This window comes from Perca flavescens, chromosome 14 (genome assembly GCF_004354835.1).
Source record: "Perca flavescens isolate YP-PL-M2 chromosome 14, PFLA_1.0, whole genome shotgun sequence".
Classification (NCBI taxonomy): domain Eukaryota; kingdom Metazoa; phylum Chordata; class Actinopteri; order Perciformes; family Percidae; genus Perca; species Perca flavescens.
Genome location: NC_041344.1, coordinates 35041587 through 35059195, shown reverse-complemented (window position 1 = coordinate 35059195; position 17609 = coordinate 35041587). Strand labels below are relative to the sequence as shown.

Sequence of the window (17609 nt, the reverse complement as noted above, 5' to 3'; positions counted from 1 at the left end):
AGTGGGTCAATGCAGACCTCCGGGGACTGGAGACATTTACCTGCATGTCTGGCAGAACAGAAAATTGGCAAACTTTCCCTTAAGTTACCAGCTAATGCTAACAGTAGCTAGCTAGCTTGGTTGGCAGAACACTGAACATAGAGACATTTTTTTTGGCGACCAAAATGTTCCAGTTAACTTTGCTGAAGTGAAAACCCACAGTGAGAGGGTCAAAGTTTGAGATGAAAACACGGAGCCTACAGCCAAAAACAAGTTGAGGTTTATTTTAATGTCCCCAGTGTTAGCATGGTTAGCATTGCTAAGCCTCTGTCCTGACTGACAGGTCCTAAAGCATCCCCTGCTTTATCATCTATTTTAAAATAAATTGGACCATCATTTACTAAATGAACATCATGCTGTACTGAAGACCATAACTCATTATGAAAAGGTTTACTGAGGTGATGAATCAAGAGATAAGTAGGCTCATTTTCTCATTCTCAGACTTCTATAGAAACCGACTTCTTGTTGGAGCCAGTGGAGTCGCCCCCTGCTGGAAATCAGATAGAATACAGCTTTAAGGAGCTTCAGCATTGGCTTCACTTTTCAGGCCTGGAAGCTTTGTCCATTATTTTTACAGTCCATGGGTAAAATCCTTCATGTCCATAATCACTGCTCCCTCTCGTGGATAGATAAACCATTGCAACTGATTTCCAAGTCGGCCCTGCGTTCACTACTTCATCAGTGGGGGATTTAATTTGAGCCAATGTCAGAACATGGTCCCACCGGGGACCAGTCACAGTCCTGCCTGGGCCCCAGCACGGAGGCACGGGGAATTATAGATGGCTATATCTGTAAATTAGCACAACTGAATTGGTTGCAACTTTAGTTTTATCTATTCAATACTGCTGCCCTAATACACATTTAAACCAATGTTTTCCATTGGGTACAGATATTGGTGTCTGATGGCTCTTGTCGTGAAAACACCTTGATATTTGGCTCCTGGCACCAGTTAGGTCAACTAGTTAAAGTGAACTTTTTAAATTAGAGCTCCCATCAACACACACACACACACACACACACACACACACACACACACACACACACACACACACACACACACACACACACACACATCTGAAGGTCACACTGAATTCTTGCCTTGGCATGTTTGTGTTCTGAAAGCATTGAATGGTTCCAGAATTCAATACGGATTTCCATTTTTAGCAACAACTAAATAATGTCTAAACTTTGATGACAACTAGTTCCCGATCACCAAGGCCGGGTGCTCCTGCTATCTTGCTTCTTCTTCACCCACTGGGCGGTGTAGCAGTTCTCCCCTAAAGTCCACGACCAGCCTCGTCCGTTTCTGTCGCTCTCCTTCTCCGACACGTGTCCCTGGCTGACCAACGTGCCTCGTGCTGGAGGCTGTCCACTGTCCAACACCCTCTTCTCCTCTTTGGCACCACAGGCTTCAGCATCTGAACCCAGGGGTGTCTCTCTGCTGCCCGAGGACCTCTTGCTGCAGAGACCATCCTTCTTGGATGCAAACAGAAGTGGAAGTGAGAGAGGCTGGGACCTTGGTGAAGAGGGGTGACAGTACGGGGTCAGTAGAGGGCAAACATGTTGGCTAAAAGTAGAGATAAAAATGTATTGCATATTAACCCTATGTGCAGACAAATGTGACTGAAACACATTGCAGAAAGCAACTCAACACCCAACAAGCCTTTCTATCTAAACAACAAAGGTAATTTGTCTGTACCTTACAAAAGTATAATATAAAATCCATATAAAAGGATCTATATGTGGGTGTCAACAGACCAGTGATTCCCAACCTTTGTGGTCTGCAGCCCCCCCACAGCCTTGTCAGATGAACTCATGCACCCCTTCACCAATACACAATGTAAATGTCAGTCCCTCCAGGATTTTGTGATGTCACGATCGCGCCAATCACGCAAATTCAACCAATCACCGTGAATTTGGTGCGACTTGCAATTTTGACCAATCATCCCAACTTTTCCGAAAATTTGACCAATAACCGGAGTTTCCCGTGACTTCAACCAATCCCAGCATTCCCACGTGCCAGACCTTACGTCAGTATGTGACTCTGAGAGCCAGTGACCAAGCGGGAGTGAGAACAGGTTGACGTAACACGTACGTCGCCAAATTCATTTCCTTGTTTCTGATATGAAGACGAGACGTGTGTGACTCGAATATCTCACATTGACCAACAAAATGTACAGCGAAAGATCATGCAAAACTTTTCAGACCATCCTGCCAACATTTTAACATCGCTGAAAGCTGCTGCTGTTTCAATCCTGTCAGCTCTCTGCTGCTCAGTCCCCCCCCCCCCGACTGACACACACACACACACACACACACGGTGGAGGCAGGAAAAAACGGAGATGAGACGTACAGGATGACCTAAATTGAGGACAGCTACTCTTGTTATTGTAAGTGCAATGATAAGTTCAAGTCCAATAAGTCCTTTATCAAACCGTATGAATGTGAGTCCCAGGCCAGGATAGGAAATTAACTAACAATAAATTATTATTTTTTGTCTTAAATCCACCAGCCATTTTCATATTATACCAACATTTGCAGCATCCTGCTAGCCTGGCTGACACCAGACCCTTCTCAGCTGTAACTGAGAAAGGTTCATTGACAGTTCATTTCCAAAGGGGCATCACAAACGGATGCCGCTCAAATGCCTCTGGGCGCATTGGATAGTCCTTCAACCAATCAGACCAACGATCCAGGTGACGCTGCGCTTCCGTATATTGAATGTAAACAAGAAGCTGATCGCCGTCGCTGCGCTATCGTCGTCACGTAAAGCCCGCCTCAGCGGTTGGGATTGGTGCCTCGATTTTGGGGACATTGGAAATGGGTTTGAATGGGCTCTTGGCCAGACTGACTTGCAGAGCAAATCTCAAATTTGCCGGAAATCGGTCAGGGTTTACCCAGGCTAGCATCCTGAGCCTTTTTGGTAAGGTTACTAGGAACACTCAGCCCAGAGTAGTTTTAGTTTCCTTTTTATTTTTAAAGAACTATAAAAAAAAAAATCGAAGCAAAATCAGGCATTTTTGGCCGCAACAATCTCAAAAAAAGGCCGCGAAATCCTGGAGGGACTGAAATGTATAACACTATAAAATTATATATAAGTGGATATTGTTAATTATTTCATACTATTTAAATTTCTATACTATATTACTATACTATTTAATTTCATTGAACTGGCAATATTGAGGTTTGGTCAGACTTCTAGAATAGAATAGACTTTATTGTCCCAGAGGGGAATAGGCTGCTACTACTTGGAGTGAAGCTAAATGTTTGAACCATTTATCCATTAACGTTACTTTAAGCCATTACTTTTAGCTAACTATTTCATTAAGTTAACAGTTTCTCCATTACTTATGATTACAGCTAATCATTTGAACTGTCATTACTTGTGGCTAAACTGTGCTCACTTGTTAACTAGTTTTCACACACTCAGGTGTTCAGGTGTTACAGTTGACTTCATGTTAATATGGGAATATATTCTTCCAATCAAATCATAATTTCTATTTTTTGAATTATTTGATCTTCTCTACGATCTTTCCGCAAACCCCTTGGCAACTGCAGAAGAACCCCCTGGGATGAAAGAACCCCTGGTTGGGAATCACTGCTGTAGCCTACATGTTACATGTAGGCAGACAGCGTGTTGTTAGTGGTATTAGTAAAATGAAGGACCACACCAGTATCTAAACAGACCAAAGTGGTACTTGCAGGTACATTTATGTATGTGGTGAATGTTAGTTTTGTGGTTCATTCAACAACCTAAGGTGCAGAACAAGGCGTTTGTTCATTAGATAAGTTCAGGGGCTGATGTCTGCACCACTGCTGGTCTATTTTGGGGGTGTTGTCTTCCACTATGAGACAGAAGAGGTTAGAAAATAAGCAAGTGTGGAAGATGCCCCACATCTGTTGCTTCGGGCCATTATTGAGCTGATCTCATGTAGTCTGATTCTGGCATGAGAGGTTTATAACAGTCTACATGCTGCCTTATTTGTTGGTTGCTTGTAATAAAAATGTGAACTCTTGTCATGTGTAGGCTGGAACATGCTTATCCAGGCTGGACATGAAACGTGCACATCTGTCAATCAGAAACATTCATATGGCTGATTCTTTCCCACTTGTACTGAAGGTGTGTGGGCCACCTCCTATGCAAGTATGGCGTCAGTATTATGTCATCTCATGTGAGCACGATAAAACATGCTCACGATTAAATTACATTATTTCACACAAAGAGTTTCTTCTGTCTTCTGTCTACAACCTACATTTAGCCACAACCACTTTTCCATGGAGACCCACGGTAACATTCACACGTTTCTACACAGATACTTCAATATAATTTCAGCTTCAAGTGTTTGGCCTCACCAGACAAAAGACAGCACTGATTGTTTGTTCAGGCTCCTTTTCCCACAGTATGATGCGTTTTAGCTACATATGTCTGCACATAGGGGGAGTTACTAAACCTCCTCATTGTCTTCTTTCATTCTTGTTAACTTCCCTGAAAATCAACAGTTAAATGTCCAAGTGTCTGGTGCAGTAGTGTAAATACCTGCTTTGTGGTCTGTGACTACTGGCCAACCTGTGTGTGTCTGTGTATCCCAGTGCGTGTGGCTGATCCCCCACTGGTCTCAGACCTGAGGAGGCACAAGGTACTACCACATGAGGAAGGAGAGCAGGGCTCTTCTTTCTATGAAAAAAACATGTTCACTTTTGTAAAATGTTTCTGCTGAAACCCAGATTAATAGCAAGATATATCTGATTACGAAAGCTCATTAGATAGATATAAAATAATGTGTATGGTAGTAAACACTCAAGCAAAAACATGAAACCTCAGTTTTTTGTCAAATGACTGCAGACACACATCTTTGCCCTGGCAGCACATAGGATCGATACAATCACCACAGTTTTCCCAAGAATATCACCAATTTAGTTTCAGACCAAATGTCTTCCCTTCTGCTCCAGAGTATGGTGTTGAAGAATGGCCAGAAAGTGTTTTTGCAGAACAATATGTCACAGTGAAGTTGACCTCTGACCTTTTCTTTTTTATACTAACGATTTTGATTTGTTTTTTTAAAACAACATACAAAACATACACTTTACAACATGAACATATCCCCTCCCCACCCGAGGAAGCCAACTCCTGGATTGACGGCACCCCTTCATTCTTCCATCCTCTTAAAAGAATCTGTCTGGCTATCATTAAACTAGGCTGGACCCAGCTTATTATGTGTTTATCCATCCCGTTTAGGATTGACCCATCTGACAGAACAAATCATCTTGGGTTGAATGAAACCTGGGTCCCTGCAATCTGACATATGTTATCATGTATCCTGGTCCAAAACTCCTGGACCTTATCACAGGACCATAGGACATGAAGTAATTGACCGTCCTTTGTCTTACATTTCCAATAATTTGGTGTGTCTTTTAAAAAAAGTCTAAAGAAGGGAGGGAGTCCAATAAAAGCGATGAATAATCTTGAACTTCATGAGGCACACCCTGACATCCCGTGACATAGTGTTAATATTCCTACAGATTCTGTCCCACTCCTTATCATCCAGTGCAATACTCATATCCCTTTCCCATGTCTTTTTGAGGGCTGTCCAGGCTCCACCCCCAGGTTCAGCAGAAGCATAGAATAATACCCAGAAGCTTCATTACCTTTTCCTTATTTCACCAACACCTTATCGAAACATTCTGGTGCCTTAAGGGCTGAGGAACTGGATCCAAATATCATCACTGACAGATGGTGAAGTTGCAAATATCTAAAAAGTTTAGACATAGGGATTCCAAATTGCTGTACCACATCCTCAAAGGATTTCAATATGCCACCGAGATACAGATCCCCCAGTGTGACAATTCCCTTTTCCAACCAATCCCTCCAAAAAAGGGCAGATCTAACTAGGGCTGTCCTCGACTAAAGAAATTCTTAGTCGACTAACACTTATACGATTTTGTTGACTAATCGATTAGTTGATTTAATTGACAGAGCTGTGCGCTTTGAGAGGTGGTTAAGACTAGAAAAGCACAATATAAATGTAGTTAATTAACCATCTGTAAAACTGAGTTTCTCCACAATTAATCCTGCAAAAGCACCACTTTAAATCTTGTGTTTTAAAGTGTGTACCATAAATGTGCTCAGAAGTTTCTTGGAAATAAGTAATTAAGCATGAATAAGCATAAAAAATGACTAATCGACTAAAGAAATCTTTGTTGACTAAGACCAAAACGACCGATTAGTCGACTAATCGACTAAGAGGTGGCAGCCCTAGATCTAACAATACATAACTTTGGATTTTGCCGAATACTTTATGAGATATTTAGATATGGATCCAGTTCAAACAGCCGGGCCACTTTGGTCCAAACGACATTTAAGTGAGAGATTATCAGATGGCTTCACCAGCAGTTTGACAGACAGGCTTTGTAAGGGCAATAATGGGGCAAAAGTGACCAGTGGGCCAGATGCCTTAAGTTAAAAGGTATAGTAGTAATACAATATCTTTGGTGGACCCAAACCTCCTCTATCAATCGGTCTTTGCAATTTATTGAAATGTAGCCACACACAAAAAGTGTATTGGATTAACATCACTTACTATACCTATATACATTTGTTTGAAAAGTTGTCATAATTAGCGTAATAATTTTAAGCTACAAAAATGCGTTTTGTAAGGTCACAGTGACCTTGACCTTTGACCACCAATAATCAGTTCATCCTTGAGTCCAAGTCAACATTTGTGCCAAACTTGAAGAGATTCCCTCCATGGGGGTCCTGAGATATTGCGTTTATAATAATGGGATGGATGGATGTACGGACAACCCAGAAACATAATGTACAACAAATATTTAATTTGGACCTATTCTATACCAAATAACTACAATTATTATGTGGTTGGTTTTAATCTGGGTATGGAAATAAGAGCATGGAAAGGCCCATTTTGCAATTTGACCATGTAATATTAAACCATGATTACCAGCAAAAACCCCAATGAATAAGCAAGGTAGAGATGGAGTGACCCTGCCCGGAGGAAGCCCGGGGCCCCTGTCTGGAGCCAGGCCCAGACGGCGGGCTCGTCGGCGAGCGCCTGGTGGCCGGGTTTGCCACGGAGCCCTGACGGGCACAGCCCGAACAAGCTACGTGGCTCCCATCTCTCCAGCCCATGGGCCCACCACCTGTGGGAGGAACCGTTGGGGTCGGGTGCGATGCCACATGGGTGGCAGTGAAGGTCAGGGGCCTCGACGGACCAGACCCGGGCAGCAGACGCTGGCTCTGGGGACGTGGAACGTCACCTCTCTGTGGGGGAAGGAGCCGGAACTGGTGCGGGAGGTGGAGCGCCACCGTTAGATCTGGTGGGGCTTACCTCTACGCACAGTCTTGGTTCTGGAACCGTACTCCTGGATAGGGGTTGGACTCTTTTCTTCTCCGGAGTTGCCCAGGGTGTGAGGCGCCGGGCGGGTGTGGGGATACTCACAAGCCCCCGGCTGAGCGCCGCTGTGTTGGAGTTTACCCTGGTGGATGAGAGGGTCGCCTCCCTACGCCTGCGGGTTGTGGGGGGGAAAACTCTGACTGTTGTTTGTGCATATGCACCAAACAGGAGTTCGGAGTATTTGGCCTTCTTGGAGACCTTGACTGGAGTCCTGCTTGGGGCTCCAGTGGGGGACTCCATTGTTCTGCTGGGGGACTTCAACGCACACGTGGGCAATGATAGAGACACCTGGAGAGGCATGATTGGGAGGAACGGCCTCCTTGATCTAAACCAGAGTGGTTGTTTGTTGTTGGACTTATGTGCTAGTCATGGATTGTCTATAACGAACACCATGTTCGAACATAGGGATGCTCATAAGTGTACCTGGTACCAGAGCACCCTAGGCCGAAGGTCAATGATCAATTTCATAATCGTTTCATCTGATCTGAGGCCGTATGTTTTGGACACTCGGGTAAAGAGAGGGGCAGAGCTGTCAACCGATCACCATCTGGTGGAGAGTTGGGTCAGGGGGTGGGGGAAGACTCTGGACAGACCTGGTAAGCCCAAACGTGTAGTGTGGGTAAATTGGGAACGTCTGTAGGAGGCCCCTGTCCGACAGACTTTCAACTCACACCTCCGGCGGAGCTTTTCGTGCATCCCTGTGGAGGCTGGGGGCATTGAACCCGAGTGGACAATGTTCAAAGTTTCCATTGCTGAAGCTGCGGCGAGGAGCTGTGGTCTTAGGGTCTTAGGTGCCTCAAGGGGCGGTAACCCACGAACACCGTGGTGGACACCGGTGGTCAGGGAAGCCGTCCGACTGAAGGAGTCTTTCCTGGATATGTTATCCCGGAGGACTCCGGAGGCAGTTGCAGGGTACCGAAGGGCCCGAAGGGCTGCAGCCTCTGCCGTGAATGAGGCAAAGCAGCGGGTGTGGGAGAAGTTTGGAGAAGACATGGAGAAGGACTTTCGGTCGGCTCCAAAGTGATTCTGGAAAACTGTTCGCCACCTCAGGAGGGGGAAGCGGGGAACCATCCAAGCTGTGTACAGTAAGGATGGGACACAGTTGACCTCAACTGAGGAGGTAATAGGGCGGTGGAAGGAGCACTTTGAGGAACTCCTGAATCCGACTAATACGCCCTCTATGTTAGAGGCAGAGCTGGAGGATAACGGGGGATTGTTGTCGATTTCCCAGGCGGAAGTCACTGATGTAGTCAAACAACTCCACAGTGGTAAAGCCCCGGGGATTGACGAGATCCGTCCAGAAATGCTCAAGGCTCTGGGTGTGGAGGGGCTGTCCTGGTTGACACGCCTCTTCAACATTGCGTGGAAGTCTGGGACGGTGCCAAAGGAGTGGCAGACTGGGGTGGTGGTTCCCCTTTTTAAAAAGGGGGACCAGAGGGTGTGTGCCAATTACAGGGGTATCACACTTCTCAGCCTCCCTGGTAAAGTCTACTCCAAGGTGCTGGAAAGGAGGGTTCGGCCGATAGTCGAACCTCGGGTTGAGGAGGAACAATGCGGATTCCGTCCTGGTCGTGGAACAACGGACCAGCTCTTCACTCTCGCAAGGATCCTGGAGGGAGCCTGGGAGTATGCCCAACCGGTCTACATGTGTTTTGTGGATTTGGAGAAGGCGTATGACCGGGTCCCCCGGGAGATACTGTGGGAGGTGCTGCGGGAGTATGGGGTGAGGGGGTCTCTACTCAGGGCCATCCAAACTCTGTATGACCAAAGTGAGAGCTGTGTCCGGGTTCTCGGTAGTAAGTCGGACTCGTTTCAGGTGAGGGTTGGCCTCCGCCAGGGCTGCGCTTTGTCACCAATCCTGTTTGTAATATTTATGGACAGGATATCGAGGCGTAGTCGGGTGGGGAGGGTTGCAGTTCGGTGGGCTGGGGATCTCATCGCTGCTCTTTGCAGATGATGTGGTCCTGATGGCATCATTGGCCTGCGACCTTCAGCACTCATTGGATCGGTTCGCAACCGAGTGTGAAGCGGTTGGGATGAGGATCAGCACCTCTAAATCTGAGGCCATGGTTCTCAGCAGGAAACCGATGGAATGCCTTCTCCAGGTAGGGAATGAGTCCTTACCCCAAGTGAAGGAGTTCAAGTACCTTGGGGTTTTGTTCGCGAGTGAGGGGACAATGGGGCGGGAGATTGGTCGGAGAATCGGCGCAGCGGGTGCGGTATTGCATTCAATCTATCGCACCGCCAGGACGAAAAGAGAGCTGAGCCAGAAGGCAAAGCTCTCGATCTACCGGTCAGTTTTCGTTCCTACCCTCACCTATGGTCATGAAGGCTGGGTCATGACCGAAAGAACGAGATCCAGGGTACAAGCGGCCGAAATGGGTTTCCTCAGGAGGGTGGCTGGCGTCTCCCTTAGAGATAGGGTGAGAAGCTCAGTCATCCGTGAGGAGCTCGGAGTAGAGCCGCTGCTCCTTTGCGTCGAAAGGAGCCAGTTGAGGTGGTTCGGGCATCTGGTAAGGATGCCCCCTGGGCGCCTCCCTAGGGAGGTGTTCCAGGCACGTCCAGCTGGGAGGAGGCCTCGGGGAAGACCCAGGACTAGGTGGAGGGATTATATCTCCAACCTGGCCTGGGAACGCCGATCCCCAGTCGGAGCTGGTTAATGTTGCTCGGGAAAGGGAAGTTTGGGGTCCCCTGCTGGAGCTGCTCCCCCCGCGACCCGACACCGGATAAGCGGACGAAGATGGATGGATGGAGATGGATGGATTACCAGTATAACAAAGATATCAAGTATCCTTTTCAATGTGTCTTTACTTCCATGTGTGAGTCTAACAAGGTCTTTAACTGCCATTAACATCCACATCAGCAGCAAGCTAAACACTAAAAATCCAACAAGAAAAAAACAGCTTTTTTTTAACCTGGACCATGCAACAAAAATCTTTAAAATTGGTCCAATATTGGACCATTGAACGCTGTAACTGGCAGGCACAAACAGGGCTGCAATGTAACCCTACAGGACAAATGTTTACTGTCAATGTCGCCCACTAAAAGTTCTGTTTTTGCCAATGACAGACTCATATTAATATTCTAAGTGTGTGACAACATTATGGAAAGGATCCCTACAGAGATAGAGCTTTTTTTTTTTTTAACCAGAAACAGATCCGAAACTGCTGTCGCTTAACCCATCAGACCACATTTAAATAAACTTAAACTTTTAGCGCGTATAGAGTAGGGGTGCACCGATCCGATATTAGGATCGGATATCAGCCCAGATATCCGATCGATCCCTGATAAATTAACAGATCCATGATCCAGTTTTTTTTTTCCTCCGTCGCAGCACCGGGACCCCTGTTAACTGCGTACCCTTCTGACTCATGGTAGTAACTTTATAACACAACAATTAATAACCCACAACTAACTCTCTTTAAAAGGATAAAACAATTCAATTCAATTTTATTTATAGTATCAACACCATAGCATTTAACAATTTGTGACTTAAACAGTTTCTAACACTAATAATTGTATATTTACAAATATAGCAACACTGCCCAACGGCATGCTGGGTAACATTATAGCTGCTAGCCTAGCTAGCTAGCCAGGTAGCATAACAGTCTGTTAAGCTGGGAGAGACTCCAGTCGCTACTGCACATTCAAGAACCGAGAAGAGAGTTTGCTAGAGGATGAAGAAAGACCAGAGATACACCAGAACAACGTGTGCTCAAGACAGGAGCCGTCTGTTGTTCCCAAGTTTTTTGTTTCTAAAAAAATCAGACATAATTTAGCCACTGTTGTTGCCCGTCGCTCTAACGTTACTGTGCTAACGTTAAAGACATGTCACTTCAAGCATGCAGCGGCGCAACATTATGAACGCAATCCACCTCCGGTCCCGCTACAGACCGTTGAGAAAGACGGGTTCAGAGCAATGATTAAAACACTGGATTTAAGATGTCTCGCCTCGCTGAAATACGTCCGCCAACCTGCTAACGTTATTCAAACAGAGAAGGAGGCTGACAGCGGAGCTACGTTCAGTCGCCCACTACAACCACACTACAACAACCTAACTTACCTGTGGCCAAGGTAGTGTTCATACAACTAGCTTACAACTATTTAGTTTTGAAAGGGAAACAATGTTAAAGTTGTTTGTATGTGTAGGCTATTCATTTGATTTGAGTTTATTTTACTACTTTGCAGTTTGCACAATAAAAATAGTTTAGCTCATGTAACTGTTTGATGGATTCTCCTTCATATAAAGTTATTGTATAATGTCGTGGAGCCAAACCCTTTAGTAATAAAAGCTTTTAGTAAACATGATGACATTAACATGTTTTTGTGATATTCTATGTACTCCTGACAGTAGAATTAGCCATTATAAACCTATATAAAAGGTGGCCCATTATGAAGGCCCATTATTGTTATTTATTAAAATTTATTTTAAGAAGTTTGATTACATTATATTTTCGATTTGAATGCACAATTGCTTTTTAAATAACAAATAAATAAGAATTCAATACATTACATCTATGTTATTTTGTCTTAGTTAGGAAAGTAATGTTTAGTTAGGAAGGTCTGGTGCCTTTAGTCTCTCCCACATGGTGGAAGGAAGGTATAAGGTGGAAGGTATACAGTTTATTATAAATTCAGCAACGGTATCGGATCGGTATCGGGTATCGACAGATACACAAAGCCCTGGCATCGGTATCGGGACTGAAAAAGTCGGATCGGTGCATCCCTAGTATAGAGCCAGTATTTCTACATGTTAATCAGTAAATAATGTGTTTATTTCAACCAAACCAGAGTGGTGAGTGTTGACACAGTGGAAAGATGAACCAAGACGGCTTTTGATAGTTTTATTTAGTTTCTGTCCACTTTGAATGAAGTAGAATTTACGATAAAATCACTGTTTATTTAGTTAAGTAGGTTTGGCGATAGCAATTTACAAAAAAGGATCTTACTCTTTATCAAAAAAAGTCTCTCTATAGGGATCCTTTCCATAATGTTGTCAGACACAAAGAAAAATTAAAGCTGCGAGCAGCGATGGACGGGCCCTCGCGCCTCTGCGCGCGTCGGGATTACCGGCGGACACCGCTCCTTGCGACCGTGCATTTGCGCGGAACTCAGACGCCACAAACCGTCACCAATGAAAAGGGAAGTCCCCGCTGAGTTCAATGATACCTCACACAAGACTCTACGTCATACGGTTCATTAGCTGTGAAAGGGGGCGTGGCTAAAGCATAGGGGGCGGGTCCAACCATGACCAATTAAAAATGAAACCTCTGCTGAGATGAGTGATACCTCACACAAGACTACCTGAAATGGGTCAGCATGTATGAAAGGGGGCGTGGCTTAAACATAGGGGGCGGGCCAAACCTTCACCAATGAAGAAGGAAATCTCTGCTGAGTTCAATGATACCTCACACAAGTGTTTACATCAATCGGGCCATTAGTAATAAAAGGGGGCGTGGCTTGAACATAGGGGGCGAGCCAAACCATCACCAATGAAGAAGGAAGTCTCTGCTGAGCTCAATGATACCTTACACAAGGGTATACCTTAAACGGTTCAAATGTTATGAAAGGGGGCGTGGCCTGAGTAAGTGGGCGTGGTCATATTATAGGGGGCGGCTCAGTATCACACGAAGACCGCTCGGATGATGTTTGTCATATAAGGCGCATTTCCTGTTGCCAGCGGGGTGCGCTATGACCAAAAGTCAGTTTTGGCCTGTATGTGTCCTCAGGCCTGGACACTAGTAAATCGTGAGAAATTTCGGGCAGATACGACAACGTACACTCAAGTTACAACAACTTCTTTGTTCATCGCTAAACACTCAAAATGGCCGCCACGCCCACACCGTCTGACAAAAAGTTTTTCTTTTAATAACTTTTCATCGTTAAGGTGTTGGGATGGTACAGACCAAGTTTGAAGTCCATCGGATGAAATCTCTAGAAGGAGTTCGTTAAAGTATAGCACCTTGACTTTTAGGCCTACTTCCTGTTGCCACTAGGGGGCGCTATGACTTTTAAGTAAATATTGGCTTTTATTTGTCCTCAGGGTTGGACTCTTATGAATCCTGAAAAGTTTCGAGGTAATCGGACAATGTACACTCGAGTTACACCCACTTCCTGTTTCGGCGGCGAAACGCACAAAATGGCCGCCCCGCCACGGCCACGCCCTATGACAAAAAGTTTTTTTTTTAACATCTTTTCATCTTTAACGTCTTACGATGGCACAGACCGAGTTTGAAGTTGATCGGATGAAATCTCTAGGAGGAGTTCGTTAAAGTACGACGTGGAAATGGCCAAAATCGCACTAATTTCAAACATTTAATTCAAAATGGCGGACTTCCTGTTGGGTTTAGGGTATGGCTCTAATGAAGTCTTTTGTACATCCTGACATGTTACATATGTGTACCAAGTTTCGTGAGTCTACGTTAAACGCACTGCAGGGGCTCAATTTTCTTAACTTTCTAGGGGGCGCTAGCGAGCCATTTTTGTGCGCCTATTCCCGAAACCCTTAAAATACGTACAGTTTCACCAGACTTGATGCGACCGCCAAATTTGGTGAGTTTTTGAATATATTAAGCCCCTCAAAAAGCCAATTCAATTGACGGGAAAATAATAATAACAGAAAGAAACAATAATTCCTTCAGTTTCAATAGGGCCTTGGCCGCTGTCGGTGCTCGGGCCCTAATGAACCTGTTAGTGGTAAAACAAGCACTTTTAGTGGATGTATATTGAAGGTACGCAATTGTCCATTAACTTCTCATTGCAGCTGGTTTCACCGCTGCCAACCGCAGCGATCGCTGCTGTTCTGGCTCAGCTCATGCTTCAAGATGTCCACCATCATTCCTGTGCCCATGAAAACAAGACCAGCCTGCCTGAATGACTACCGCCAAGTGGCACTCACTAGTGATGAAATGTTTGAACTGGTCAAGAACTACATCTGCTCCCCCCCACAACCCCGCATCATACACACATACTGTATATTTAGGGCCCGAGCGCCGACAGCGGCGAAGGCCCTATTGAAACTGAAGGAATTATTGTTTAAAATAATTTTTCTTAAGAAAGTTAAGAAAATTGAGCCCCTGCAGTGCGTTTAACGTAGACTCACGAAACTTGGTACACATATGTAACATGTCAGGATGTACAAAAGACTTCATTAGAGCCATACCCTAAACCCAACAGGAAGTCCGCCATTTTGATTTCAAAGTTCGAAATTAGAGCGATTTTGGCCATTTCCACGTCGTACTTTAACGAACTCCTCCTAGAGATTTCATCCGATCAACTTCAAACTCGGTCTGTGCCATCTTAAGATGTTAAAGATGAAAAGTTGTTAAAAGAAAAACTTTTCGTCATAGGGCGTGGCCGCGGCGGGGCAGCCATTTTGTGTGTTTTGCCGCCGAAACAGGAAGTGGGTGTAACCTCGAGTGTACGTTGTCCGATTACCTCGAAACTTTTCACAATTCATCAGAGTCCAACCCTGAGGACAAATAACGGCCGATAATTACTTTAAGTCATAGCGCCCCCTAGTGGCAACAGGAAGTAGGCCTAAAAGTCAAGGTGCTATACTTTAACGAACTCCTCCTAGAGATTTCATCCGATGGACTTCAAACTTGGTCTGTACCATCCCAACACCTTAACGATGAAAGTTATTAAAAGAAAAACTTTTCGTCAGACGGTGTGGGCGTGGCGTGGCAACCATTTTGAGTGTTCATTGATGAACAAAGAAGTTGTTGTAACTTGAGTGTACGTTGTCGTGTCTGCCCGAAATTTCTCACAATTGACGAGGGTCCAGGCTTGAGGACACCTACAGGCCAAAAATGACTTTTGGTCATAGCGCCCCCCGCTGGCAACAGGAAATCTGCCTTATATGACAAACATCATCCGATTTGCATGAAACTAAGAATGTGTGGTCTACGTGTGATACTGAGCCACCCCCTACATGACCACGCCCACTTACTCAGGCCACGCCCCCTTTCATAACATTTGAACCGTTTAGAGTCTTATGTGAGGTGTCATTGAACTCAGCAGATAGTTCCTTCTTTATTGGTGATGGTTTGGCCCGCCCCCTATGCATAAGCCACGCCCCCTTTCATAACATTTGAACTGTTTAAGGTATACCCTTGTGTGAGGTATCATTGAACTCAGCAGAGACTTCCTTCTTCATTGGTGATGGTTTGGCCCGCCCCCTATGTTCAAGCCACGCCCCTTTTATTACTAATAGCCCGATTGATGTAAACACTTGTGTGAGGTATCATTGAACTCAGCAGAGACTTCCTTCTTCATTGGTGATGGTTTGGCCCGCCACCTATGTTTAAGCCACGCCCCCTTTCATACATGCTGACCCATTTAAGGTAGAGTCTTGTGTGAGGTATCATTCATCTCAGCAGAGGCTTCATTTTTAATTGGTGATGGTTTGACCCGACCCCTATGCTTTAGCCACGCCCCCTTTCACAGCTAATGAACCGTATGACGTAGAGTCTTGTGTGAGGTATCGTTGAACTCGGCGGGGACTTCCCTTTTCATTGGTGACGGTTTGTGGCGTCTGAGTGCCGCGTCCGCCGGTAACCCCGACGCGCACAGAGGCGCGAGGGCCCGTCCATCGCTGCTCGCAGCTTTAATTGTTTCTTTCTATTATTATTTTCCCGTCATATGAATTGGCTTTTTGAGGGGCTTAACATATTCAAAAACTCACCAAATTTGGCGGTCGCATCAAGTCTGGTGAAAAGTTACGTATTTTAAGGGTTTCGGGAATAGGCGCACAAAAATGGCTCGCTAGCGCCCCCTAGAAAGTTAAGAAAATTGAGTGCATTTAACGTAGACTCAGGAAATTTGGTACACATATGTAACATGTCAAGATGTACAAAAAACTTCATTAGAGCCATACCCTAAACCCAACAGGAAGTCCGCCATTTTGAATTAAATGTAGCGCGATTTTGGCCATTTCCACATGTCGTACTTTAACGAACTCCTCCTAGAGATTTCATCCGATCAACTTCAAACTCGGTCTGTGCCATCTTAAGACGTTAAAGATGAAAAGTTGTTGGCCACGCCCCCTTTCATAACATTTGAACCGTTTAAGGTAGAGTCTTATGTGAGGTGTCATTGAACTGAGCAGAGAGTTCCTTTTTAATTGGTGATGGTTTGGCCCACCCCCTATACTTTGGCCACGCCCCTTTTCACAGCTAATGAACCGTATGACATAGAGTCTTGTCTGAGGTATCATTGAACTCAGCAGAGTTCATTCTTCATTGGTGATTGTTTGACCCGCCCCTAAGCTTTAGCCACGCCCCCTTTCATAACTAATGACCCGTTTGATGTAGACCCTTGCGTGAGGTATCATTGAACTCAGCAGACTTCATTCTTCATTGGTGATGGTTTGGCCCGCCCCCTATGCTTAAACCACGCCCCCTTTCATACCTGGTGACCCATTTAAGGTAGAGTCTTATGTGAGGTATCAACGAACTCAGCAGAACCTTCCTTTTTTAATTGGTGATGGTTTGACCCGCCCCCTATGCTTTAGCCACGGCCCTTTTCACAGCTAATGAACCGTATGACGTAGAGTCTTGTGTGAGGTATCGTTGAACTCGGCGGGAAGTTCCCTTTTCATTGGTGACGGTTTGTGGCGTCTGAGGCGCGAGGGCCCGTCCATCGCTGCTCGCAGCTTTAATTAATATTATTACTGTTTTTAATTCATAAATTGAAGAAAATGACAGATTACATTTTACTGAAATTGTATTTAACATGATTTAGGCAAATCATTAATTGCTTGATCAATCCTTACCTGGCAATGGTCTGTCCAGCAGTCCAACAGCTCTGCTGTCCATGTGCCGGCTGTACAGGCTGCATCTGGCAACTAGACCCTGTTGGCTACCAGGGAAATGTAACAGCCAACAAGCAGGATGAAAATAAATCCATAACCATACAGAGCAGGGTAAAAAAGAGAGAGGGAAGTAGTACAAGAGGGGATGGAAGTGCAAATTTAAGGGACAGTTAGAAAAAAAGGGGAACAAAAGAAAAATTGTCATCATTACAAAACTGAGTAAAACCAAAATATAACATAAATGAGGCAAAACATTGTGTATCAATAAATTCAAACTCATAAAAAATGAAAAATCACAGAATGGAAATAATATTTGGAATAGAAGGTGCAGCCTTATTTTATACCAC

At 44.9% G+C, this 17609-nt stretch overlaps 1 protein-coding gene across 4 annotated transcripts in view; it reads right to left on the bottom strand.

Annotated features, from left to right (window-relative positions):
* Positions 1 to 548: 548 nt before the first annotated feature.
* The window catches only part of atat1 (alpha tubulin acetyltransferase 1), a 36733-nt gene continuing 19672 nt past the window's right edge, over positions 549 to 17609 (bottom strand). For 2 of the 4 annotated variants that reach the window (XM_028597977.1, XM_028597978.1), the window contains 3 exons: positions 17224 to 17309; positions 4577 to 4661; positions 549 to 1555 (listed from right to left, as the gene is read on the bottom strand). In XM_028597977.1, the coding sequence (XP_028453778.1) occupies positions 1249 to 1555; positions 4577 to 4661; positions 17224 to 17309 (478 nt within the window). In that variant the 3' untranslated portion in view covers positions 549 to 1248. The remainder of the gene's footprint in view (positions 1556 to 4576; positions 4662 to 17223; positions 17310 to 17609) is intronic. The other 2 variants (XM_028597979.1, XM_028597980.1) reach the window with 2 other exon arrangements.